This window comes from Clavelina lepadiformis, chromosome 6 (assembly GCF_947623445.1).
Source record: "Clavelina lepadiformis chromosome 6, kaClaLepa1.1, whole genome shotgun sequence".
Classification (NCBI taxonomy): domain Eukaryota; kingdom Metazoa; phylum Chordata; class Ascidiacea; order Aplousobranchia; family Clavelinidae; genus Clavelina; species Clavelina lepadiformis.
The window spans coordinates 779,595-803,017 of record NC_135245.1 but is presented as its reverse complement, the minus strand read 5'-3'; the positions used below and the strand labels follow the sequence as shown (position 1 = coordinate 803,017).

General features: G+C 40.3%; 3 protein-coding genes across 7 annotated transcripts; 1 reads left to right on the top strand and 2 right to left on the bottom strand.

Annotated features, from left to right (window-relative positions):
* Positions 1 to 2,456: 2,456 nt before the first annotated feature.
* Positions 2,457 to 10,169, bottom strand: LOC143462785 (somatostatin receptor type 3-like). 3 transcript variants are annotated; one of them, XM_076961065.1, is made up of 11 exons: positions 10,035 to 10,169; positions 6,211 to 6,427; positions 6,004 to 6,148; positions 5,774 to 5,936; positions 5,518 to 5,699; positions 5,274 to 5,408; positions 4,941 to 5,193; positions 4,527 to 4,793; positions 4,215 to 4,327; positions 3,292 to 3,435; positions 2,457 to 3,217 (listed from the first exon to the last, which is right to left on the bottom strand). In XM_076961065.1, exons 2-11 carry the CDS (start codon positions 6,344 to 6,346, stop codon positions 3,052 to 3,054), a joined length of 1,704 nt encoding a protein of 567 aa, XP_076817180.1. In that variant the 5' UTR covers positions 6,347 to 6,427; positions 10,035 to 10,169; the 3' UTR covers positions 2,457 to 3,051. The 3 variants fall into 3 exon arrangements, with proteins under 3 accessions (XP_076817180.1, XP_076817179.1, XP_076817178.1); XM_076961064.1 differs by lacking the exon at positions 10,035 to 10,169 and having other exon boundaries at positions 6,004 to 6,145; positions 6,211 to 6,640; XM_076961063.1 differs by lacking the exon at positions 10,035 to 10,169 and having other exon boundaries at positions 6,211 to 6,639.
* Positions 8,715 to 16,215, top strand: LOC143462763 (uncharacterized). Its single transcript, XM_076961029.1, has 12 exons — positions 8,715 to 9,573; positions 10,040 to 10,298; positions 11,651 to 11,839; positions 11,915 to 12,008; positions 12,083 to 12,274; positions 12,506 to 12,561; positions 12,635 to 12,812; positions 12,938 to 13,088; positions 13,148 to 13,310; positions 13,379 to 13,479; positions 13,556 to 15,862; positions 15,937 to 16,215. Exons 1-12 carry the CDS (start codon positions 9,545 to 9,547, stop codon positions 16,049 to 16,051), a joined length of 3,834 nt encoding a protein of 1,277 aa, XP_076817144.1. The 5' UTR covers positions 8,715 to 9,544; the 3' UTR covers positions 16,052 to 16,215.
* Positions 15,815 to 21,958, bottom strand: LOC143462793 (beclin 1-associated autophagy-related key regulator-like). Of its 3 annotated transcripts, XR_013118205.1 has the most exons (11): positions 21,643 to 21,958; positions 21,414 to 21,479; positions 21,143 to 21,185; positions 20,888 to 21,079; positions 18,598 to 18,912; positions 17,919 to 18,205; positions 17,530 to 17,706; positions 17,287 to 17,448; positions 16,489 to 16,669; positions 15,931 to 16,057; positions 15,815 to 15,833 (listed from the first exon to the last, which is right to left on the bottom strand). XR_013118205.1 is itself a non-coding variant. In XM_076961082.1 (10 exons), the coding sequence occupies exons 1-10, from the start codon at positions 21,843 to 21,845 to the stop codon at positions 16,546 to 16,548; spliced, it is 1,497 nt and encodes a 498-aa protein (XP_076817197.1). In that variant the 5' UTR covers positions 21,846 to 21,957; the 3' UTR covers positions 16,222 to 16,545. The 3 variants fall into 3 exon arrangements, 2 of the variants coding, with proteins under 2 accessions (XP_076817197.1, XP_076817196.1); XM_076961082.1 differs by lacking the exons at positions 15,815 to 15,833; positions 15,931 to 16,057 and having other exon boundaries at positions 16,222 to 16,669; positions 18,598 to 18,703; positions 18,776 to 18,912; positions 21,643 to 21,957; XM_076961081.1 differs by lacking the exons at positions 15,815 to 15,833; positions 15,931 to 16,057 and having other exon boundaries at positions 16,222 to 16,669.
* Between the last annotated feature and the right edge of the window lie 1,465 nt (positions 21,959 to 23,423).

Here is a 23,423-nt window from a genome sequence, read left to right as displayed (position 1 = left end):
TACTAATTGCTTCAGGGAATTTCTTTCTATTAATGCATGATTTATTTTTAAACGTTAGAATGTATCTTTTTATCAGCACCATGGAACGGACTATTTCAAAAACAAATGAAATTTGCACAAATCGGGACAATTTGTTGTTTATCAATAGACATCACAGATCACATGATCTGTCGCAAAGGTCTTGGAGTTGGGAGGGAACAAAAAAACAAAATTTTGATTTTTTTTCATTGTTTTTCCACAAAAAGATTTGAACTCGTTGTATCATCCCAACCAATTAGACGCTTTAACAAAACAAAAATACTTTAAATTCGTTTAGCAACTTGTGAATGAAATGAAACAAATGAATCAAAGTCATCTTCGGAAGTCATCCTTTTCTAAGCTGGCTTTCCTTCGCATACACGCACATTACTGCGCATGTGCAACAACTCTGGGTTTTAGAGACGGTGTGCTCTTTTACTCGATGCTCTAAACACTTTCTTAGATCGCTTGTAGCTTCATCCAGCACCGGCTGTGATTATTATTTTTCAGTAAGATCGGTCACAATTTACTTTCCTTGCTGGCAACTTTGTTTCACAGCAACAGATTGTTTCATTCAACAAGATTTATGCCAAAATAAAACCTAACGACTAAAACAAAAGCTATGCTCAACCTGAATATTATGTCGCCGCTTCGGTGCCCACGACCTTTGTGTTTCTAAACTATGGACGAGAGAAAGCGCATTATTCCACAACAGGCCATGAATAAGGAAGTTAACCAGCTTTTAAAAACATTCCTATTATGGGAAATTCGTCTTCCTGTTATTGCTAACATTTAATGACGTCACATTTCACATTGTTTGCCAATAGAAGTTATTGTGAAGAAACTTAGTCGGATATATTTAATTTATTATTCTAATTTCTTCAAAGCAAAACTCAAAAGACCGCAAGTAAGTTGCATAGCAAATTGAATAGTTGTTTGACTTTTCAGATTAGATTTTGAAGTTGTTCTTTGGAATGAGTTAATGGAACTTTGTTTACGACAGCATGTGATGCTTGATGTTATTAGACGTTCAACAATTACAAGTTCGGGGCCACAGAATATCGGTTCCCACTTAATATAGTTATTTTAAGATATGTCGATTTATTAGCGATTGACCTTGACCTGCCAATTTGAAAAAACCCTCCTCATTAATTCGTGCCCGGTCGTGTCAAACGTCGTTGAGTTTCTTACGTCACTTTTTTCGTTTCATTTTTCGTGTTCTCCTTTGATGACGTAACTGATTTTATGGCCGTCATCACTGTGTCATGCGTCGATTCGTTCCGCTTCAGCGCTTCACTTCACAACACTGCAGCAAAATATTATTTTAAGCTTTCTTTATGGTTATGTGTTGGTAAAGTTGACCTGATCCTTCCACAATAGAAGACAGTTATTAAATGAAATGTCGTTAAAACTTTAAAATTTGCAAAAAAATTCTAAAAACTTAAAAATTACAAGAAAATTTCACAAAATCCATTTCCACTAACCTCCACGTACATCATAGCAATGAGATTTTTAAACAAAATACTATTGTTGACTCATAATGGCGTCGCCAAACCCAGTATTTTGAACATTTTTTCATTTTAAATCTCCACAATAAGACACGTGATGAGGTCACGATCGCTAAACATCAAAGATAATTCAATTCAGAAACGATTGTTGTATCACGGGCTATGATTCAATCTGGTCTGATTCGCGCAGAAAGGGCCATGTAATGTCTCTAAACTCAGTTATTGTGCAACAAAACTCTATATTTTTCAAGTAGTAGACCATAATAAATATTTGTAGAACTAAGTATCCAAACTTTTCAAGCTGCCCACTTCCATTGGACCACAAGAAGGATTGGAGCACGAGATGGTTAGTCTCAGCATGTGTGCTGTTGTCTTCATGAGCATGCAGCATCTAGTGGCCGGTTATTCAAAAGGTTATGCGAAGTAGAGCAAGTAGAGTAGTAGCAAACTTTTCAATGCAATAAAGAAATTGTTCAGCAAATGTGGCTTCAGTTTTAATGAACTTTGAGCAAATCTCGCCTCAAACAACCAACCGAGTTCTCCTTTCGCGACCAAACTTACTTGACTGCACTCATTCTATTATGACGTCGATTGCTCTAAGCGCGCGCGTTTTTCCCACTAAGCTGGCGACGATTTCGCTTCAATTGACTGTTTGCTGCGAAGCAGGAATAACAATGGAGTGGAAAGAAACAAAGGAATTGTTCAAACCTTTATGACATCGTGAACCTGCACTCCGCTAAATGATGACGTCATGCCTGCAGAATCGACGACGACGACGACGAGAAAGCCATCGACGTACTCAAACTACTGTGCTGCGACAACGATGCTGACAAGTTGTAGTTCATAAAAGATCAGCTTGCGTGACATTTTCAAACCATGATGGGATATGTATGTCACGTGATCCGACCTTTCTTTTTACAAGATCAAAACCACTTTCAGCTGCTCGTTTATTTAACGAACCAGCCAAGAATAGGACAACTCCAGTTTGAGCGACCATATTTTACGCACATTTAGCGACCCCTTACGACAAATTTATTGAAAAATTGTTGCCGCTAATTAACGCTCTTTATGTATTACAAAAAGCCAAATGTCGGACTGCTACAAATTTCAGTCAAACAGCTTTAACAAGTCTCTAATTATTATCATTAAAATTTCTTTTAGCTGATACTTTACAATGGATGTAAGAGTGAACCACGGGGAAAATATTTTTACAGATTTCATGATGAAACCAAAACTAAAAGGAATTAGGCGACAAGACTTGTGAGCAAATTTGACGAATTGTTTTCAAAGTTAAGTCACAAAAAATTTATAACACGAAATTATTTACATAAATCACTTTAAAATCATTCATCATTCATTGTCCTATCGAGTAACAACTTTCACTCTGTAACGGTAAGTCAAATGATTGCAATTGTGACGTCAAAATGAACATTAAACAGAATCCAAATAGCAGAAATTACGTCAGATCCATTACAGTATACGTCCGCAAATTTCTCCTATCATGCACAGGTTTATTACGTCACAATTACGATTCAAAAACGTCGTTTTCGCCATGTAAGTTGTCGGCATCACAAGGGGGCGATTGTTGAGTTGGTTTCTTCGGAACCATTTGAAAATCTTCAACTGGTTGACCTTTGACCTCGATCACATGCGAATTTTCCGGTGGATAGTTGATTTCGTGAACGTTGTGCCTGTTACGTCATAATAGCAATCAATGAGAGCGACGTTAAAGATATATGAGGCGAAAATTGATAACGATTGAAACCTGTTGATCCTGGTGATGGAGGTGGCGGGGTTACTCGAGCTTCCCTCGCGGTGAGGTTTCTTCCCCTTCATTTGAACGCTTCTTGCGAAAACTGATGAAGAAGAACTAGAACTTCCGCGCCGGAAAGATCTTCTCATCGCCATGCTGCAAAATATCAATTGTTACGTCACAATTATTCATATATTTGAAACTGCTGTTGTACATTTTTCACCCGTTGCATTAATCAACACAGTCTCGTGGTGAAATCGAGTGCTTGTTTGTTACATGAAAATACGTAACAATTGGGTGATTTAACACACGTTTTCCGATGATTTTCCGCACGAGATCATATCAGCGCATCCTGGAACAAATCCAGGTATTACGCAATCACGTGATCATCGTGTGTTGACTTCATTAGTGACAAAACAAAGTAAACAGAAAGATGTTGTAATAAAGACTATCAGTTTAATGAGGTCTAGCCTATATAGCAGACATGCACAACTCAAAACAGTACACGGGCCGTTTTAGCGAAAAAATATTTTTCGCGGGCCGCGTGCTAACGTTGTTGTAACTAACGTGTAGCCTACTTTATATAATGTGACCGATTAACCGTCGAATAAGAGATATCGTTGAGAAGATGGTTGCTGTCAAGAGACGGTTGCCTCTCGCACTACAGTATCTAGTTGTTTTTAACGCTTAGCGGCGGTAAAGCATCGGATTCGTTGATTATGTAACTGTAACCGTGGAGAAAATGCCTGAATGAGCGAAATAACGGAATATCTCGTGGGCCGCATGTTGTGCATGCCTGATGTATAGTGACAATGCAATTATGACGTAAATGGAGGATGACAGTAACATGACTTTTCCGACAACAGTAACTTCGTCCACGACAGCACCAACATGCAAAACCCATAAAAACTAAAATCCTCCTCCTCAAAACTTACTTCCATCTTCTGGAAAATTTTGTGCCAAGGAAACTATACAGATACGGGTTCAAGGCCGAGTTGAGGTAAGCCAGCATGGCGCCAACTACCGGAAGGATTGTACAGATGTCTTTCTGAAATTATAAAGACTTGGATAAAAGAAATAATCTTATTATTGGTTGAAAGTTGTACTGTAGTTGCTGTGGCAATTAACTGTCCTTCATCGTTTAAGTGTCCGATTATTTTCACTTCCAAACGGATCTCAAGAAAATCAATGGTAACATAACAATCAACATTTGTGACGTAATAGAAGTCTTTCCTGAACAAACTCACATTATTCGGAGAAACTTTAATTCCAGCAATTTTGGCGAGATGGACGGCGTGGTAGGGCAACCAACAGACCACGAACGTTCCGACCAGTGCCGCGCACATCACCGTCATCTTTGTCCGGTCCCGGTCCGACTTTCCGCTCGATTTGCGACGCTTACCACCCGATTGTGACGTCATATAGGCCGTGCTGGAACTGCTGGGGTAACGGGTTGTGCGGAATGGTCGGTTGGATATCCGGCGGAGAATCAACCCGTAGCAGATAACCAGCACCTGTATCAATAATGACGTCATAATTGCAGAAGCTGTAGTCGGCAATAATTAAAGCCAAACAATGGTTATCATTTCTTGCGAGTATGACATCATTAAAGCAAGTATTATGACGTTGTAAGAGCAAAATTACGACGTCGCGAGACTCACGAAGAAAGGCACAAGGAACATGGCGGCAAAGTTGAATGCGATGTAAGCGATCCAGCCGACGGAATGATCCCAGTAGTGACAATTGGCGTCTATGAACTCATCTGGGCCTACTTGGTAGGTTGTGCCGCTGGTGTCGTTGGTGTCATTAGGTCTGTACAGTTCTTCATAGTTGCCGTAAGCCAAACTGGTCAGTGTAGCTGCATCGTATCCATTCAGGATCTCCTTGAAAAGTGCGGCCTTGTCCAGAGGTTTCCTGCACGCAGGGTTAAAGATGAGCGCAGGGCACGAAACTCAATTTAAACTTGAATTAACACGTTAGAACTGTGTCCTCACTTGCAGTGCTCCTCCTGCCGTACGCTTTGAGAACTTTTGTTCGCAAAAAAGACGCAAAATTCCAGAAGTTCTCCGTCATATCCGTCCGCTATGCATTGTTCTATGTGGGTCAGTTTTGACGACGGGAATTCGTGCCTGTGAAGAGAAGAAGAGGTGACATGACGTTCCATTTACACTGGTCAAGTAGGTCGGTCGCTATTTTAAGAATGACTACGTTCTATAGTTGGTTTCCATGGCAACTCACGTGCATCGACATCGTGGATTTGTTCCAACTTTGAAACTGAACATCATGACAGGAATGCAGAGTAACAATGACACGATCCACGTCACAATCGTGATTATTGTGGCCGCTTCCTTGCTCCGAAGTTTCTGGAAGATTCCCGAGAATGTGTGACAAACCGCGATGTATCGATCCAAGCTCATCACCTAAAATTATGACGTCATAACTGATATGGTCGCGTCACAATTTTGTAACAATCATTTCATGAAAACAAACTTACAAGAAGAAATAGGATTGATGCGTAGTAATTCAAGTAAAGAATCGTCTCCTTCGCCTTGCACATCCACTCCGGGAAGATCCAAGCCTGGTTCAGCTCCTCGCTCACTTTGAATGGGAGCGTGAGGAGGAAAATGGAATCGGCAAACGCCAGCTGGAGGACGTACCTGGAGGAAAATACAAATCACTTGGAGGAAAGAGAGATTTCGTCAATTATAGTTGTTGAAAACTCACCAATGCGTGATCGACTTCTGATATTCCTCCAAAACAAGGATGAGGAAGATGGCGAGCAGGTTGCCTAGCAACCCCACCACGCAGATGATGAGCAGAAGCGTCACTCTCCATACGTACACTTGCGGGCTTTCCTCCTCTGCTTCTACTGGAATACAGAGGTCAAAAAAGATTATAATTTTCCGCCAAAACCGATCTTTCGTTTCCTACCTTCAATGACTATGTCGTGCTCATCGGCACTGAAATATTCACCGAGGTCATATCCCAGATCGCCGAGGTCACCGATTCCATAGACATCATAGGCACCATAGGTATCGTTGGCGTTATAAAACGAAAAATAATCCATTCTAGCTACTACAGGAACTTTCTCTATAGGAAAATTTTTTTCTGGGTGAATGTCTGCCCAACAAAATTTCGAAACTCGAAACTGAAACAAAAATGTCCCTGTTAAGTCGATTTCAATCATAAAAGCTTCATCGCTTTTTGATTTATTTGTTGCTTAAAAACAGTAAATTAAGAAGTTTCCCCCTTTCTTAAACTATGCGATGTTAAATTGAGTTTTTATTACTATTATTTTATTAAAAATATTCCATCCTGTAAACTTTTAAAAACTTCAGTTCTTCTGCATCAACTTAAAATTAAAATCTTTAACTTTTCGAACAACTTTCTAAAATACTGACAATGGCAACTGCATTGCCCTGCATAAGGTTCGTCTGCGACAGAACAATGGAATCGATTCTTTATATCGCGATGCATTGAGCCTTATGCAATCACGTGACCACAGAGGGCGCCAGAATTATTGCGACAATCAGAGCATCACAACAAAAATGGCGAATATTGAACGCGGGAACGATCAGCTTCGCGTGATTGGCGCAGACCTCTGAAATCACCCCACATTGTGACGAAACACTTCAAACATATTGCACATAAACCAGGGCAGTTCTAGAAAATTTGAAAAATATTTTGTTTTGTGGTTTGTGTGACGTAAATAAGTTTGCAAGTGTTTTTGTTGAGTAGAAAGAGAATTTCAAACAAAAATATCTTGACACCTTCGAAGTACGTTTGTGACGTTCGCTGCACGAACCATCGAGTGTCTTTCCATAAACAAATTTCTTTGTTAGTTTGTAGCGAAAGGGCGATTTGTTTTGAGGAAATATCTTCCACTCAACTTACTGACAACACTGAAGTTTTTTTAGCGACAAATCAGACGCTCCGACATAATAGATCTGACATTATAAATAAAACACGGTATTTCTGATCACATAACTTCCGGTAAATTAGGAAGTTATTTAGAAAAATGTTCCCTGAGCAAGCTGCTATCTTAATTAGATGACGTCACACTTCACTTTCTATGCAAATAAAAGGCATTGTAACAAAAATATAAAAAGCAAGAAACTTGCTAAAGAGTAAAATCTAACATTTTTTTCACAATAAATTGTCACCTTTAAGTGACCTCTGTGATTAAATTGAAACCCATCATAAGACTAAGCCGCCCGTTTACGAGCTTCCATGTTCTCTGTGATGCAACATTGGCTCGCAATATACTGTTGTTTATTACGTCATAAGGTCGCACCTTGCCAAAAGACGACATGTGATTGAACTGGAACCCTGGAGTCCAAATGAATCGCAACAAAACAAAGTTTGATAAAATCCTACGGGCGCTTGCACAATCGTGAGCAAATTGCCTGGCGCTGTTCGTGTCTAATTAGTAATTAATTATTCGAAAATTAAAATGAAGATTAAAAGTTCTAAATACTTATTCTCTTATTAATGTTAGCCGTCACACGCCTAGATTTTACAGATGAAAAACAACTAACATAAAAACCTTCGACTGACAGAGAAAAAATTTGGTCCCCACAAAGTGGCGCTACAGAGTTATTCACAGTATGACGTGCAGGATAAGGCATTAGTATGTATTTATATAAGTATTAAGTAAGAATTTTAAGATGGGAATCTGCATAAATTAATTATAGAGGTTCTAAGGTAGGATCAAGTTGAACACGACTGGTATAGGTCAAAAACGCAAAACATTTCATTGCAACCGTTACATTGCGCGATGCTTTGCGTCGATTCCAAATTATTTAATTACGTCATATAGGTTGCATCATTGCGTGCGATGACTAACTTCAACCGACACTTTGCATTGTGACATAATAATTCCCGTTCTTGATACGCCGCATACTATATTTTCAAACCCTAAATTACGTCACAATTCATAAGATGTTTCGAAGCGTAGATTTTTTGATAACAAATTTTTGACAAAAATCTACATACACCAGAGTCGTAACTGTTAGAGGCAGTGTCATATATCATATACAGTATCAGTGTCATAGTCAGTCATATTTTTCATGGACTCGACTTGGCTCGAGTCACTTGTACCAAATGACTTCGCTTGACTTATACCCTAAAATGTAAATGACTTGACTTGCGACTCGAGTTTGATGACTTGGTTACGACTCTGCATGAAATCATCCATGAGATAAACGTAAAGTGAGTGCAGTAAACTACACGTTGTTACAGCGGCCTTCAATCACAACCGATGAACGACTTCTCATAGACGTGCCATTTCCGAAACGTGCGGCGTTTCCAACCGTCAACGCGTTAGGCTTAAATCACGTTCAAAGCGGAATAAGCGAAGACGCACCTTTCGTACAATGACTGATCGTCAGTTAATGTATTACGTCACTTATCAGGTTTCAAAAATTCCCGGCGAAATACGATAAGAAATACACATCACGTGATCACAGTAGACGCCTTCAGTCTGGGCAAACCTGCTTAACACGGTCACATTGCCGCGTAGGTTCCTAATTATGACAAAAAATGAGCAAAGATATTCGTGAGCATAGTCTTTGAGTTGACGATTTTTCGACCACGATTACCCTCATAGCACTTGATCCTTTTCCAAACCGTGCCTGAAACCCTAAAGATAAGAAAATCTAAGGTTGACATTATGACGTTATAGGCCAGATTGTGTTGCATGTATCACGTGACGACGGCGGCGGCGATTAGAGCGAGCCGATAATAAGGCTATGGGCAGATTGGTCGGATTAGCGGCCACCATACGGATGCATAATTGATGTCTGGGGCCTCGTAACGCGAAAGGATTCAAGATCGATATTTGGAGAGGGAGAAGAATGCTTTCTATGTCGTCACACTGGAATAACATTGTGACGTGCTGTGAGGTCACAAATATACAATGTTGACAGCGTGAGTTTGCTTTGATACATTGCGGGCTGAGCAGGCAGGGTCACAGAGTTCAAAGGTTGCCAAATTTCAGAAAGTTTCCCGAAGTAGGCACATATTGGCAACGCAGCGACACAGGCAGAACAAAGCAGCCTTGCTGGATGTGACGTCAAATTTCGAATCAGGCTTGTGTGTTAAGTCAGGCGGAATATATCTACGGTACCATCTACCGCATTATACTAAGAATATAAATTTGCCAAAGCAGCTAATAAAACAACTTGCTAAGTAACACGTCATTATGACGTACGGGGTTTGAAGGGAAGGTTGCTGATGAACTCGAAAGTTTATGACGTCATAAAAAATGCTGGCAAAGACGAAGGAAAACATCAGGTGAGATGTTGTGCAGGGTGTTAAAAAGACTTCCCCGTAATACGTATGTGATGTGTAAAGCAAATGAAATAAAAGTAACACAACGACTATACAGCTGTAAGTGTTCTGCTTTGAAATGTCTTATTTCACTTTTTTATTCGCACGTTTTATTTTTCTTGAGTGACTTCTCAAACACTGCCGGTGTTATTTTTAAGTTTGTTAGTTTTAAATTAATGCCTCCCTTAAATTCGCTTTACAACAATCATTAATTATTTATGACGATGACCGCGCTGACTGCTTTGCGGAAGTAGTTTGTTACAAAACAATTGTTGCACACGTCATAAATTAAATGTTATGTTCAGGCGATCACGATTGGTGGACGTATTTCAAATATTTTACCGATCAAATCGTCACAAATTACACAACTAGGTCAATTATGACGTCAGAAATGTTTATTGTTATTAATGCTTAAAAAGTCTTACCTTAGGCCAAACGGGAATTTTTTCGGAGGCGGAAACATTCCAGTCAGGGCGGGAAGGAAACAACCTATGACGTCATATAAGCAATCGTGTGTTACATCAAAAAGTCAAGGAAACGGTGAAAGGCTCCGGCAGCAGCGAAAGTTTCCGACAAATTATCGAGACTTGATCAGAAAACATCCGCCGGCGCTTCCGGCCGCTTTGATGAAGATAGTTTCATCCGGTGAAGAAAATCTAAGAAAAAAGGAAAAACCTGGGACTGGAAAGGTTGAAATTAAAAACAAATTTAATCTTATTTACGATTTTTTGTATAGCCTACTATGTACAGTCATTCGCGTGTTAAAATGAAACTCGTGTTAAGGTAAATACGTAATCAATAATGACGTTATTAGCTCACAGTAAATAGATTTTATTTGACTAGAAAACGTAATAAAATGACCCGGGCGGGCGCAGGTTCCGAGTCTAATCAAATTTGACCAACAGAAAATTTCCTTCACCACAACAGCTGTTGGAATCCTGCGGGAATCTCGCGAACTTAAACATTTTTATTGAACAGAATCGTGAAGCGTGGACATATGTCAGGTCATTTTGTTCTGTTACGTCACAACGCAGCAGAAAATGTCGTAGAAAATTTGTTTCAGCAAACGAAGTCCACTTCGGACCAAAAGCCTTGGCCTAAAAAGTTTCTTGAAGCAAAATTTCCAGCAAAGTAACAAGCGCTATTGTTATGTCATACTTGAAGAATTGTGATCGAACAATGAACTTTCGCAATAATACAGGTCCAGTTCGAAACAAAAATCGTTTTTTTGCGCTCGATTTAGCACGCAGTGTCTTATTTCATTGGCTCGCTAAGAATTTTGTCAAATTAGGTGCAGGTCGATCTTGCGTGGAGACCCGTCATCTGCAGCACGTGGTGTTCACACATCGGCCATCTCGCCATGTTTTTATCAATTTGTTCGCAAATATAACATTGAACTTAGCACGAATTGCTATCAATGTTTCATATAAGCATTAATATTTCATATAAGCACAAGAGAAGCGTACTAAAATGATGATGTCATAATGAGGATAAATGTTAGTCGTTACGAGAAAAACTTGAACGTTGTACCAAGTAGGTAGCGCGGTTGACAAGCGTGACCAACTGATTCGCGGTGGGAGGACTTGAGTTATTACTTGAAGCGACAGATGTCCGCATTTTAGGTCATTTCCAGCGAAGCGTCAACATGCTCTGCACCACCTTGCCTATGTGCTCACAGGCGGAAATAAAGCTGTGTGTGGAGGTAATTGTTAAGACACAATACCCGAGCTTAACCAACAAAAAAAGATTTATTTTGACAAATAGCTCAAACGATTGTCTGAGACGCAACAAATTCCTTTATTACATCATAATACATTATTCGAAAGCGCGCATCGATCTTAATATTCCCGCCATATGGCGTCGCAGAGTCACTCGAAATTAGCGTTTGACAAATTGCTGCGAATACGTCATTAATCAAAAACGCGGCGAACAACGTCATTGATTGTTAAACGTCAGAAAGGAATTAACGACTGGAATAAGTCGTCTTTAGAACATTGTACTTCAGCACCGCAACAATGAACTCGTTCGCCTTCAATTTCAGGTAAAAATCATGCTAAGACTGTCACGTGACCGTTCTGAAGTGACGTCATCTGCCCAAGAGTTTCTTCGAGTTGAAGACAACCGGAAAAACGTGAGCGTTTTCGTTCCGGATGATCAGTCAAACGGATCGAAAAGTTTGGCGCCAAAAGTTTACGCCTTCGACTCTGTCTTCACGGAAGATACAACGCAGGTGGCATCCACTTCACTTTAAAGTTGAAAAACGATCAGAAATTCTTCAACCTGCTTCGCGTCTTTCTTGTTTTAGACCGAAATCTGCGCAACCAGCCTGCATGACGTCATCCAAGGGGTCCTGCAGGGTGCAGATGGTACCGTGCTGGGCTACGGTCAGGCAAACCTAGGTATAACTTGCAAAAAACATGAGTTTGGCGACCAAAATTGGAACGGCGTTTTATTATGACGTAATATCGAGCAGGGAAGACGTATGTTCTGATGGGAAAGGATAAATCACGTGACGACATCGGGCTGATCCCTTGCGCCATCAGTTGGTTGTATAGATGTCTCGGTGGAGACCACGAGGAGACGCCAGTCAGCGTGAAAGTGTCAGCAGTGGAGGTGTACGGAAGAACCGAGAGACTCCGAGATCTCTTGGTCGGATACAACGAAGGTTAGACACAATACGGTACCTTATCTTATTATGTCGTCATACTCAAGTGATTATTTAATGGAAGGAAGTTCTCGGGTTTGTATTCTGACGTATTAAACATAACTCAAAAATGACAACGTTTATAAAAAAGAGCCTAAAACGACTTCATTATTATGTAACAAATGCATAAAAAAAGGATTTCAGTTTTACGTTGCAAATTCCTTCTTCAAATGATTAATTCTAACATTTCAGATAGAGCGTCACTTCCGGGACTTTACTTTTCCAAAGATCCACTGCTCGGCACCCAGGTATTATAAGATGTCTATGTGCAATAAAGGCGCGAAATCTTATTTTAAAATCTGACCGCTTATTGGTCAACAGTTGACCAACCTGAGTGAGATCAAGGCAGGGTCGGCAGACAGGGCGGCTTATCTGTTGGATGCGGCTCTAGCGGCGCGGAGCTGCTCAGGATCGCGGAACACGGCGGATGCGCGGAGGCACTCCCATATGATATTTACCCTTCATCTTTACCATCAAAAACAGGACTTAAACGGAGAAAGTGGGTCGTATTTAACATTAGTTTGGCTGGTACTTTTCTAACTGATGTCCTGGGTGGAAAAACTGGTGTTTGAAGTTGTAAAACGCCAAGAATATGAACTAAATCTGAAAAATTCACTTTCACAGCGGCCACAAGTCTAAGCCGCTTGAACTTTGTTGACCTGGGAAGTTGCGAAAAAACTCTCATTAAAACCACCAATTCCCTCGCGCTCTCTCTCTCCTCGCTAGGGCACGTCATAATGGCCATTGTGAACAACTCGAAGCACGTGCCGTTCAAGTAAGTGAAGGTTTTCTTATTTAGTCAATTGCGGCTCACTCAGTGTGACGTATGAATAGGGAGAGCAAGCTGACCTGCCTGCTGAGGGAATCGCTGGGCAACGTCAACTGTCGCGTCATAATGCTGGCGCACGTTTCACGTGACGTCACGCGGTATTCGGACACGCTTTCGACCATACAAATGGCTTCTAGGATTCATCGTGTTTGGAAGAGAAGATGGAAGGTGATTTTGAGTGCTGCGATTTAACACCGACTTATATAAAACTATGAACTAGATCTTTTCATCTGCAGTCTTCAACAAATGACCACGGACGTCAGCTCTCTGGCGCCACCAGGATGAAAACAAAACATTTACATCATAAATCGAGAGATGACGAAAGTATGGGATCGAGGTAAAATTGGCTTTGGAGTATAATTATGACGTTATTACATCCACGTGATGACGAAATTACTTGTCCCTGTTGCTAGTTCTGGAATGGAGTTAACTTCCGGTAGCGAACTATCATGTGACACGGTTGTCTACGTTAACACCAACGGCGTTGCCATTAGCGACAGGGAACTGACAGATAACGAAGGTCCGCCGGAGTCAGTTCCTATACGGATTCCGCCCATGATTGCGGAAAATAGTCCGCCGGGAACGGAGGAGATGGTTTACAACATCGCTCAAGCCCGCGTCCATAAACTGGTCCCTGTTCGCGCTGAAAGCAACAATGAGTCGGGCCAATTCGGGTCAAACACGGAAAACTTAACTCAAATCGCCGGGGAAACACCTGAAAGTAGCTTGAAAGAAGAAAGTTTGCCACCTGGTGAGCAGAAGCATAGAAGCAGGTTGCCACAGAAATCTTCCACAAGAATTTCGACAAAAAAAATTCAGACAGTGGGGACAGAAGCGACAGGAACTGGCGCCAGTGGCAGAATTCCTTCGCGAACGACGCCGACAGACAATACAAAGCTTGGTCATAGTACGGCCGGTATACGGGCAAAAAAACCTGAGCAACGCAACGAAAGAACTGACGCGATTGGTAGAAGAAATCCACAAAGAATGGGGAAGTTTTCGTCGCAAAAAATTCCAGCAAAGTCGCCTCGTTTGAACGCTATGAAATGTAATAAGGTAAATGATAAATCACAGAATTCATCAGGCGTAACCAAACCCACCAACCCATCCCAGAAACGAGGCAAAGTAGCCAATGATGGCGGCCCAACCAAAAGGGGTGATAAAACGGAAAGGAACTCGACAAAGCGAGTACAATTTGGCTGCATTCCTACAAAAATAAATAAACAAACGACAATCGCGGCAATGCCACGTCATAATTATGAGAATATTCTTAACACGAATAGAAGTAAAGAGCAGGTTATAAGGAACGAGAAGCAGGAACGACTCCTCAGGAAGCCAAAATACAACAGAACATCAGACGTCGAACAGGATCAAGTTTCAATCCCCAGTGTGCAAAGATTCACTGAAAATATAAAAAATTCAGAAAATGTTCAAATAAAAACGAGGCGCTACGAAAATGTCGTCATAATGTCCGATTATCCGACTGCCGATGACGTAAGACCGGAACCACTAGGGTGCGACAACGAGTCGCAGGGCAGGTATACGTCATCGCAAAATAGCTGCAGCGATTTGGATGAAAACAGCGAAAAGTTTCGACCCGACAGTCTGTTTGTAAACGTGGACGAAGATGATTGGTCGTTGTATGATGACGACGATGATGACGCAGTCCAGGTCAACTTCTACTGCCTCACGTTCACCTCCAAGAACCCCCTGATCCCGCTCTCGAAGATGAAGTTCCGACAGGAAGTGACCAAAAACAAGATGCGAATGTCCAGCGATCTCACTCCTACTTCCGAAGCATCACAAGATCAAAATAATGAAGAGAAGGAGAATGACTTCGATCCCCAGCCTGCTCAGGATTGTGACGTCAAGGACAGCCCGATGGACGTCAGGTGGGCTTGGCGTGAAGATGTCCCGGGTATGGGACGGGAGAGGGACCCGGATGTAGAAAACGAGGATTTTGATTCGCCAAAAATCGAGGAAATGCATAAAATTGGTCTCGTTGGTGAAGCGGAACAAAGTATCTCGGACCAAGAACCGCAAAACGATTCTGGAAACGAGATACACAACGAGTCGTCATCATCAAAACTGAGCAGCGCGAGCAGCCAGGCGATTGATGATTATTCCGTCACAAGGGAGGTCTGCTTGTACGATTCAAACAGCTTGGAAATGAGTTACGTCAGCACGAAACAGTCGCTCAACTCATCGGTGGGAAGCCCGTCACGGTCCAGCAGTTCCTCCCAATCGCCGAACAGATGCGGCGTCATCAAAGACAGCGAGGTGAGAAGACGAACAAGCCGGCCTATTGTGATGTCAAAATCGACGTCGAGAGAGGGAGCGCGACTGACGCTGGTGAAGAGGAACTCCAGCGGCGCGCCAAAGCTCGAACTCCTCATCACTAAAGAGAAAGAACCGAATCCTCTGCGCGAAACAATGGAGGATCGCGGCGTCGATTCTGGAATCCGGTTGAAATCTAGACAGACTTCGGCGGAAGAGAACCGGAAGAAATCGCGGTGGTTGGGGTTGAGGAGGAAGAAATCGGCATCCGGAACAGGTCACGTGACCAAGCAGAGTCTGGTCGGAAAATTATTCGCTACCAAATCCGACTCGACAGCGACAAGCGGCGGATTGCTAGAAAATGGCGACAATTTCTCACATGACGCAAGTGATCGACGTCACAATGACCTCACACTAAATAATGCGAAAAGGAAACATTTGAGGTACGAGTAGCATAGACATCTAATATTTTCATAATACATTTTCTTCAGTTAAAACTAGTCATTATTACCTGCAGATTTTCCAGTGACGTAACAATTGAACAGAACGCAAAACTCCAGCAGTCGAAAGAGGGCGCTGTTAAGGTGACAAAGTTCGGTTTCTCCAGGAAAACAAAAGCAAAAGAAAGATGACGTTATCTAAAGAGCAACGAGTATGTCACGTCACTGTGACGTAGCCAAGCTACTTTTCACGCGATCAATCCAAAAAGTTCAAATTTGTTGCTAAATTATTGTTTTGTGCAATTTTCTTTCAAATTTAACCCAGACCTCTTAGCAGAAATAAAAACACAAAATCAAGCAAATTTTTGTGCAAAAGTTTATTCCAAAATGTTCAAAGTGCGCATGCGCAATAGCTAAAACAAAGGAAAGTAATCAGATCAATTGGAAAGTGAGAAAGTGTTAGTGCTAAGGCAGGAATATCGTGGACAGATATTTAAGGTAATACTTTCAACCAAATTTGCCAGTGTACACGTGGAAAACATGCAAATTAAAACGTTATTTAAAAGAAAAATCAACCAGGAAAATGGCAATGTCGAAATAAAACTGCAGACAATAATGAGTAGACTTACACCACAGGGAGGCGCAACACCAAGTACAGGTTGACTCTGGAGATCAGAACAGGGGATTCACCCGGCCGTCCACCATCCTTTTGTCGCCCAGTCAAGGGCACTGGTGACTAGGCCTGCTGGTTGAGATAGGATGCTAGATTGGGTGTTGGTCGATGTGAAGGTCACCGCACTTGGGCTGGTGCTGAAATGCAAAGAGTTTGCAGTCAACTCCATCGTGACGTCATACAAGATGAGAAATTCATTCTCACTCTTAGCGCTGGGAAAATAAAATCTGACTAATAAAAACTTTGCCAGCCATTAGCCGAAAACGTACATGTAGGAGAGAACATGGAGTAAAATTTTAGGTAATCCATCAATTTGTGACAATGTGCTGCTCTGTTAACCATTTTAATGCTTAAATATATTGTTTCTCTGATAAACTTTGAAATCTAGCATGACGTACATTGCTAATACAACACTTTTCAGCCACTTTCTTGAAAATAAATAGCAGATTTGCCTGCAGTTAACAATGTGGCTTGACAAAGCAGCTATGGCTGGTTAATGGCTAAGAAAATCGGTTAAATCAGCCAGCCTCATTCTCCGAGCACACCTAATGCTTGCAAAAGCTCGTGTCGAGTAAAGAAAAGTTGTCGTGTATTCTGTGTTTTTATTCAAAGACATTGAAGGTAGGACGATGTGGGAATGCGATGCTCTAGTGGCTTGCACAGCCATAAACAAATTAAACAACAACTTTTGAGCAGAATTGCCAACAATTTAAAGCTAATCCTGCTCCACAAATACATTAAACAGTTCACTAACTTCACTGTGTCCACATGAGAAACTGTTTCCCATTCATCGTTGATCGACAACTGCCAGTCGAAGTCGTCATCATCATCTGTAGGTTCATCCAAAACATCCCTTAGTCCAAGTGCTTCTTCCATAGAAATCAAAATATTGTGCGATGGTAAGAATGGATCGAGCCTGGATATAACATGCACTGGTCAATAAATGGTTGAAATACAATTGGCAAGATTGCGTGGAAATGGTGAGCATGCAACCAACCTGCAACCATCCTTCTCCAATTTACCAACTAGAATCTGGAGGTTTCGGAGAGTTCGTAAAGGATCTAACGTCGACCCATCAACGCCTTGTGACAGGCACAAGTTGAGAAGGTTGCTGTTGAAAAGTTTCACGCTGTTTATAAACGACTTTGAGGAGACTGTCGGGTCACTGAAGATCCTGAAGCAAAATTTGAAAATTGAAAACCGGCCGTTTTAACACAGCTACAAGCAAAAATCGGTTTACCACCTCAAATATAACAAAAAGTAACACTAAGGGCGGTCATCCAAGTGGTGTAACAAGTTTTAGTTATCAAGTAAAACAAAAGTATAACTAAACGAGATTCTCAGATTAAAAACGGTAATTCTATTACAGCTCAAACACAGTCTTACTTGAAGTGCACTTTATAAGGCAGGTGAAATGCGCAAATTCTCTGAATCACACGAACCAGTTGGGCCGCGTGGCACAACGCCGCCCCTGTTGCAAGAACCTCGCTGTGTTTGCTCGGAACGAAAGCGCTCTGCGCTTGCGATAGCAACATGCTCGTTATTGGTGGGTTACTGCCAGACGTGCTGTGGTTTGATTCAAGCCACGACTCGTACTGTGAATAATTACCATCAGATGGCGCACTTGCAACATCAGCACCGACAGATATTTCAACGATTGTACCCACTCCGACCTGGGAAAAGAATCGTCCATTTAATGAGCATTATTTATGTTTCTTCCTTTTATGCAATTAAATTTAAACTTTATACAATAATCAATTTTAAAACACTATTTAACTACTCAACTTTGTAATTTACAAAAATATAACAAAACTCTAGTTTTTGCAAATGTTTTCCAACCCAACCTTCCCAACCTTCCCAAGTTTAACAATACGCTACTAATAGCCTTTGATAAAAGGTTTCCACGGCTCGAAAAACATCAGTAACAAAATTTTTTTATCACTGTGTAAAGCTGGACATTTGAAATCTTTCGTCAACGAGAGAAATTTAAAAAATAAATACATAAGAAGAAAATAGCCCATACATAGACAACATATATGCAATAATGTACAAAGAAGACAGTCACCTCCTGGTCGACCCATTTCCCGTTCACAAACGCAAGCCTGGATGCTTCTGCCAGCTCCTCCTGAAGAGAGATGACATCATCGTCGGAACTTTCCTCGTTCTTGTCACTGGACACATGGAAGATAAAAATGAGTGCCGAAAAAGAATGAAAACTTTTATCCAGATTTGTATCAACGTACATTTGCTTTGGCAAGCTCGGTCGAATTTCTTCGATAGGGAATATGTACTTGGTGAGCATACGGACGTGTTCCTTCCTTTGGGCATGCAGCTGGATGTTCACGCTTTGCATTTGTTTCAGTGTTAATTTGATATTGTTCTGTGAAAAGTTACAAACCACATCAATAAAATATCAAATCTGCAGATACTGCTGATGAATAATATGATAAATGGTTATATAAGGTATGCAGTAAAAAGTTCATTAACTCGACTTCGCTTAATTCAATAGCACTTGGAGTAACTTGACCAGCCTTGGCAAATAAATCACCAATTAAAATGTGAACCAGCAACAAAAACTCAAATTCATTTAACTTAAAAAGTTTGGCAAGCTCACAGTGTTTTTGCGGTCCTAATGACATAACTACCTGGGTCAATCACGGCGAAGAAACGAGAAAATTTATTCATTGTAAACCAAACATTCTGGCTAGACCTATTCTTTTCATTAATGTGTTGTTACTTGGCTAGAAATGTCAAATGCTAATTTAGCTTAGAACTTATACTTTAATGCCTCTACATGGATTCCAGTGCATAAAATTTAATGCAAATTGAGGCTGTCATGACTTTGGAGTTAGATGAAATAGAAATATGCAACAGTAACAAAAAACAAGTCTAATGTGATAACTAAAGCAATTAAACGACGTGAGATATTCAACACTAGAAAGACTGAAATTTTGATTAACCTACAACGACGGAGGGAGTCATTTTGACACCCATGTACTTAGGAGTCCAACAGTCTAACAACAAAAACAAGTCAAACGTCACTAAACAAGTGACATAAAATATGTGAGTATACTTCATTTGCAGCCTTTGCACACACGCTGTATACTGGCAGTGTATTTTCCGCATAGGGAGATATCACATTTGTGGCATCTGCCAACAGAGTGGTTCTTTTTTGCAGTGGTCTCTGACTTGGCAGTTTCGTGTTGGTGGTTGTTGATCTCCACTAGCAGCTTCTTCTTCTGCAGAGCGAGGCATTGAGGAACTTTTTACAGAGAGCATCCCAAGTTCTTCCGCCAAGTTTTGCAGAAATATCCGTCTGGGAAGTTTTATATGTTTCAGTTCCTTATACAGGATCCAGAGAAAGAAAAGACCCAAAGAAAAACTACACAAGTCCGCCAAACTCCCTCGTCTGCAGATGCAGTGAACAGAAACTGCACTATTCACTACAAATTCCATCCATACCTCGTTTGCAGCCGAATGCACACTACGCGAGAAATTCACTGCAATTGCGGATTTTGCGCCAGGAAGACGTACAGTAAGCCGTATAAGCCTACGCTTCATGTAAGCTATAAAAGAGACCGTGGGAAGCAAGAACGTGGAGACATTTGATCTTTGATAATGAAACAATGCATGTATCACAGACGAGGAATTTTAGATTGTTATATCACAAAAATATTTGAGATTCATAGCTTTGGTGGGACCTGTTTGTGCATCGTACAATAGGGTGTCGAAATGACACCTTCCGTCGTTCTAGATAAACAACCCAGATTAGAGCACTTTTTGTACTCCAAACAACAAATGGTTACAGTCTTGCATTAAGCTCATTAAAGGATTAAAAGTCACAAAAAGTGTTTAAGTTTAAGTCACAAAAAAACACTTCTACAGTAAACGACTTTGGGTTAGTACGATCTTATTTTTCAAAAAGTGTCAAAATGACACCCTCCGTCGTTCTAGTGTTAAGCAGTTAGACCAGTGAGATGACCCCGGACTCCAGAGTGTTGGCATTTAAATCAGCCGGGCATTACTATTATCTTCACAGTGCAAAGTACTGATAAACAATGTTCTTTGTATTATAAAAAAACAATCTACTCGAAAAACACATTTTGTTAATTTATTACTAAAAGTGCATCTATTGTCCCAACACCCAAGTCATGTTTCATAGTAGTTTTCCACGAACTTGAAACCAAAAAAATTTGGATAAATCAAAATTACTTAATTGGTTCCGTTCAACTTAGTTAACAAGCTTTCACTGTAAGATTTGTTAATATCTGACCTTTTTTCGGTGCAATTCTACAGCCACATAGTAAAGATCAAGCAATGATAGACTCATTCCATTTCATTTCAACATGGGTAACCTGTTTGTTGTCGACATAATCTTTTAACTTCTTTTTCTTTTCCAAAATTTTGTTGATTTTCTTTTGTGTCGCAGGTAACCTTCTGTGGGATTCTGCAAGAAGTTGTTTTTCACGCTGTAGCTCTCTTTTCTTGTTAGTTAGAAGTCCTTTCAGTCGTTTTATTCGATTTGTGAACTGTGCTACCTCGCTTTCCTGTATAAGAAGTAGTTTATGACATCACAATGTATTATTCATTTATCAAAGGAAATTGCTTACAAGTCGCTTGCACGGTGACAAATCTTCTACTTGCTTAGAAATGCTGAAAAGATAAAACAAAGTTTAATCTTTGACAAAGTTTTGCATTGCCTGTCTAAGATATATGTGTGTTGTGCAATTGTTGTGTTCGTATATTGAAATACCGTAATTTAAGTGAACTATTATGTATAAATGTCTGCACATACAAACATGCCAATATAAAATAACATGTAAAAGCATTCAAGAAGAACTTTTACAAGAGTTAAAGAATTTATTTTATGATGTTACTTACCTTTCTTGTTCATCTTTAAATTGAGGATAAACTTCATGAAAATGCTTCAATTTTTCTTGAACAACTCTGCTTTTAACACATTTCATTATACATGCAAATAAAATAATAAATGCAACATAACAAAATGGATATACTTTATTTTATTGTGCAATTTTAGCATAACCAGATAAGCAAAAATATAACATGGTAAGACTTCACCAGATTAACGAAAGAAGGAAACTTTCCTTGCCTTGGTATAAACATGACACTTGCAAGTTTTCTTCTGTCACCTTTAACCTGACCCTGCTCCAAGACGAGAAAACTTTGCTTGTGATTCTTCATGCAATCATGACAAGTCAGTGATTTTCCAATTTCGTCGCATACTGGGCAACGATCATACACAAGAGCAATTGATGAACTGGGTTCATTTGCAAAATTTTCTGGCAAATCCATCAATAAAGCTGACTTAATCCTAGTTACTCAAACTTCACCTTTTACATACCGATGTCCAAACCTACAGCCTTATGACAGTGCCTTGTGCCTAAATAGATCTATTATGATTTGTGAATAACAATGTAGCCCAAGTTTTGTTCCTGGTTTGTAAATACAGTAAGCCACTAGTCCTATATAAATATCTCATCAATATTTCGTGGTGAACTGGAACTGCCCCCTGTTCAAAACTGCAGAAAACTCCATTCACTGAATTAACGACCCTTGTTCCTGTAAGTGGTCCTGGCGAATAATTCCAAATTTGAACAAAACCATAAAAAAATCAAGAAACCAAATTAAAAACACAGCCTACATGTCTATGAGAAATTGCAAGAAGTCTAGCCCGGTAACGACCCAGGGCTCAAGCAATGAGGAATCATCATCGAGTTTAACTTTTCGGATCTAGTGCATAAGTGCACAACCGGTTAATGACTTTGTATACTAGACCCCATCTACCCAAATTGTGATGTTATTTGGTTGCGCACTTTGCACGAGACCGAGTTTTCTTAGTACGAGGAAAAAGATTATGATACTAACTTATAGATTTACCATAAGATATTACGTTAAATATGACCAACATGTACACTATCCACTTCTGAAAGTGATTCAAACATGCATATAGCTGTCTCAATATGCTCTCAAGCGCTTTTTCCCACTTTAAAATGCTGTAGTGAAAGCGCCGAAAAAATAGCAATCGTGAAAGTTCACAAAAGTTAACAGTCTGAGACTGACAGTCAACAAGGTAGGAAACTTGCCTACAACAGTAGAACAGCAGCATGATAGCAATAAAGGAACGAAAACCGCATGCTATAAGCTACCTCCAACTAAGCTGTCCTGGTTTTACACAAAGAAAACGAACGACCTATCACCTCAATTCGTCCAAATCGCGATCAGAAGCGAACGACGATCAATTGCAGACAAAGCAAAGCTTACAAACAATAGCTGGTCAGTTTTCACAAAAATGTCCCAAGCGCCACACAACGACAACCGCAAGAAGTTATGAGAGAGAATAGAAAAATTTTTTTTTTATTTTGCCATATACTGCAGACGTGTCTGGTCCAAACAAAAGGTTTCTCCCATCAACCAGCCTATTGCAGATAATAAACAATGACCAGTTGCCTAGTGATTCCGATCGAGCTTTTACCCATAACAATTTAGCGATTTAAGACACCACCGCGGCTGATGTGCCTAGCGTAGCCTGTAAGAAAAATAAAGAAAAAAGTGACAACGAAGTTTATTAAGATCAAAAGCCAGTCGACAATACAGCAGCTTCAAAACGAGCAGCTTATCAAAAGTAATGTTTGCGAATATTTTGCATTTCATACTAAAAATGACATATGTTCATGTTTAAGGGAAAAATTGAAAAAATTTTGGTTCGAATGCAACTGGTGTTGTAAGATATGAAATGTAGGGTTCTATGTCAGCTGAAACCCGGTCAACTCAATCCCGGACAACTCAATTTTGCACTACCGAGGCTGAGTTGACCGACCACCGAAATGTAGGATTATTTTCCTAGGTTTTCAGAATAGCGTCCTGCTTATA

Excerpts from the sequence above, each read along its gene's own strand:
- LOC143462785 (XM_076961063.1), bottom strand. The coding sequence starts at position 6,466 with ATGATTGAAATCGACTTAACAGGGACATTTTTGTTTCAGTTTCGAGTT. Across the intron at positions 6,149-6,210 it reads GCACGACATAGTCATTGAAG|TAGAAGCAGAGGAGGAAAGC; the intron begins GTAGGAAACGAA and ends TCTGTATTCCAG. Across the intron at positions 5,194-5,273 it reads CGGCAGGAGGAGCACTGCAA|GAAACCTCTGGACAAGGCCG; the intron begins GTGAGGACACAG and ends CCCTGCGTGCAG.
- LOC143462763 (XM_076961029.1), top strand. The coding sequence starts at position 9,545 with ATGCTGGCAAAGACGAAGGAAAACATCAG. Across the intron at positions 11,840-11,914 it reads TCACGGAAGATACAACGCAG|ACCGAAATCTGCGCAACCAG; the intron begins GTGGCATCCACT and ends TTCTTGTTTTAG. Across the intron at positions 12,275-12,505 it reads CTTGGTCGGATACAACGAAG|ATAGAGCGTCACTTCCGGGA; the intron begins GTTAGACACAAT and ends CTAACATTTCAG.
- LOC143462793 (XM_076961081.1), bottom strand. The coding sequence starts at position 21,845 with ATGGATTTGCCAGAAAATTTTGCAAATGAACCCAGTTCATCAATTGCT. Across the intron at positions 21,480-21,642 it reads AGTGTCATGTTTATACCAAG|AGTTGTTCAAGAAAAATTGA; the intron begins GCAAGGAAAGTT and ends TGTTAAAAGCAG. Across the intron at positions 17,449-17,529 it reads TTGGAGAAGGATGGTTGCAG|GCTCGATCCATTCTTACCAT; the intron begins GTTGGTTGCATG and ends TGTTATATCCAG.